Source organism: Belonocnema kinseyi, chromosome 6 (assembly GCF_010883055.1).
Source record: "Belonocnema kinseyi isolate 2016_QV_RU_SX_M_011 chromosome 6, B_treatae_v1, whole genome shotgun sequence".
Taxonomy (NCBI): Eukaryota; Metazoa; Arthropoda; class Insecta; order Hymenoptera; family Cynipidae; genus Belonocnema; species Belonocnema kinseyi.
This window is the reverse complement of record NC_046662.1, coordinates 79,862,297-79,865,004: the sequence shown is the minus strand read 5'-3', so window position 1 is coordinate 79,865,004 and position 2,708 is coordinate 79,862,297. Positions and strand designations below refer to the sequence as shown.

The window sequence follows — 2,708 nt, the reverse complement described above, 5'->3', positions numbered from 1 at the left end:
CAAAGCTAGAGTGAAGACTGTGGTTGATGCTGCAATTGCAAATGGCATGTACGTCATCATTGACTGGCACTCGCATTATGCCAATCAACATCAGAATGAGGCTATTGCGTTCTTCAAAGAAATGGCAAAAACTTATAGCAAAGTAAATAATGTTATCTACGAAATTTGGAATGAGCCAAAGGATGTTACATGGAAGGACAACATAAAGCCCTATGCAGTAGCTGTAATTAAGGCAATTCGGGCTATTGATAAAAAAAACTTGATTGTTGTGGGCACATCGACTTATTCTCAGGACGTTGATGTGGCTGCAGCTGATCCCATTACTGGCTACAACAATATTGCTTATGCTCTACATTTTTACGCTGGGACTCATCATCAGGAGTTGAGGAACAAGGCATCAAATGCTCTTCACAAAAATATCGCTTTATTTGTGACGGAGTGGGGAACTGTTAATGCAGATGGCAATGGCGGTGTTGCTGCCCAGGAAAGCAGTGTCTGGTTTAATTTTATGAAAGCCAACAAGCTGAGCAATGCCAACTGGTGTATCCATGATAAGCCGGAAGGTGCTTCAGCTTTGAATCAGGGAGCGAGTTCTGATGGAGGATGGCGTGACAATAACCTCACCGACACAGGAAAATTTGTGCGCAATTTGATCCGAAACTGGTATAAGTGAAATGTATTCTGATACCAGTTTTAGTGTTTCTTTCATTCATTATGTATATGAATAAACAGCCTCTTAGCAACAAAATAATTAAAGTTCTTTTGAATATTAATAGACGTTTAGTATGCATTCCATTGTATGCATTATTACTATATAAATAGATAAGTAGAGCTATCCTAATATAGGACTGACATTTAGGGTAAAACGAACTTTGAATTTTTGTCGGAATTTCGTGGAAAAAGGAAAATAGACTCGTGGGGCTGTTAAGAAAGCCTTAAGCTTCAATAATTATTGAAGCTTAAATAATAAGCTTAAATAATTAATTGCAAGTGTATTCTTTTGATTGTACTATAGAACTGTGCTATTAAAAAATGAATACATCGATTCGCGTACGATGCAGAGGTTTTTATCCCACTCCATCGGCTTGCGGGTTCGATTCAAAGCTCTGAAAGAGCCTTGTTATCTAAGTTAAAAAGTTTATCTGAGTAATTAAAGCCGGTGTCTTCGGTGGTACATATTCCAGCTTAAACTATAGGCCACTTTCCCACCAACCAGCAAGTGTGTGGGGTGTATTAAGTAATATGGGTGAGGTAAAAGTAAAATGCAAATACTTAAGGGACACATTAGAAATTTTTATTCACGAAAAAGTGTATTTGGAACATTTTTATTCTTATTTAAGCATTTTTCAATTTATTCATACAAAAGAAACATTCTTAAAAAAATATCTGCAGGACTTGCTTATGGTAAACAGGGGTATTACCGACACCTTAAGAAAAAGTCATTAGAAAAAGGACAATATTCATTTATGTGCTTCTTATTTGGTAACGAAGATCAATTCATTTGAAAGGGCAGCCTTTTTCCGTTTCCAGGAAGTACCCAGTAGTATAATTATTCTTTGCCAAACTGGGGTGTCGGTGATTGATTTTTGAGGTCCGAAAATCCAAAATCAATTAAAAAGATATTAAACATTATACATTCTTAGAAGGCTATGTCCTGGGAATGAAGAAAGCAAATATAAATCATAAGAACATGGATATCAATAAAAAATGCGTATAATTTCCTAAGAACTTCCTTCTTTTGGGTGTCGTTCGCTGAGAGACACGTATATCGTTCACTGATTTTGAAGGTACGATAAAAATATTTTAAATGTATTAAATATACTCTAACTTAAAACTAATATTTATTTAATTATATTTGAAAACATAATCATCCACCATCTAAAAGTACTACAAAATAAGAAGTTCCCTTTCTTTTAATTTTCAGAGGATTTTCAAATTAACGACATGGCTAATTTTTATAGTGTCGACATGTCCTATAGGTGGCTACAAAAATGCTATTTAATTAAAATAAATTCAGTAATTTTGTGCTGAATAAATATTGAAATAGACATTTTATGGATAATAGAATATTTATGCATACAAGTATCTACTGTATATCTCTGAAATTTTATTAAAAGCATTTGTATTGTACAGTGTCGTTCAATAGAGGGGTTTCGGCCATACCCGTGTTTACTCTATCTCTTTAAATTGATCTATTAAAATTTCTAAATGAATAATAAAACTCTCCGGCAGCTGAATCAGTGGCATAAAGTCATTTATTTCTCCAATGTATCATTCAACATATTATCTGCGATTACTACTGATTTTAGGAGCACGGTAAATCCTGAGGTACTAAAGTGTACGAGCCAGCTTGACGATCCTAGCAACTAGACGACAGTCATGTTGTTTAATTTTGAAGACTACCAAATACAAACTCAATGCTTACATGTAACTGTTGATTAAACTTTATATCAAACCTAGATCCTTTTATGTATATTAGTATCACTCTGCTACAAATGACCAATCATAATGACCAAGCCATGTTTTCTATACTAGAAATTTTACAAACTAATCATATATGAAAATGCATATGGCTTGAATAAGTTTAGATTTTATTTCTGGCAGTCGATGCTCTACCGGTACCAGCAAAAAACTTCTCTGCCGGTACATCATTACATAACGTTATTGCCTGATGTTATTTCGGTGACCTGTCAAAGGAGTACCTTCCC

At 34.5% G+C, this 2,708-nt stretch overlaps 1 protein-coding gene across 1 annotated transcript in view; it reads left to right on the top strand.

Moving 5' to 3' along the window:
* The window catches only part of LOC117175469 (endoglucanase Z-like), a 1,233-nt gene extending 560 nt beyond the window's left edge, over positions 1–673 (top strand). Inside the window, exon 2 of the mRNA XM_033365175.1 lies at positions 6–673. Coding sequence (XP_033221066.1) covers positions 6–673 — 668 coding nt within the window. The remainder of the gene's footprint in view (positions 1–5) is intronic.
* The last annotated feature ends 2,035 nt before the right edge of the window (positions 674–2,708 follow it).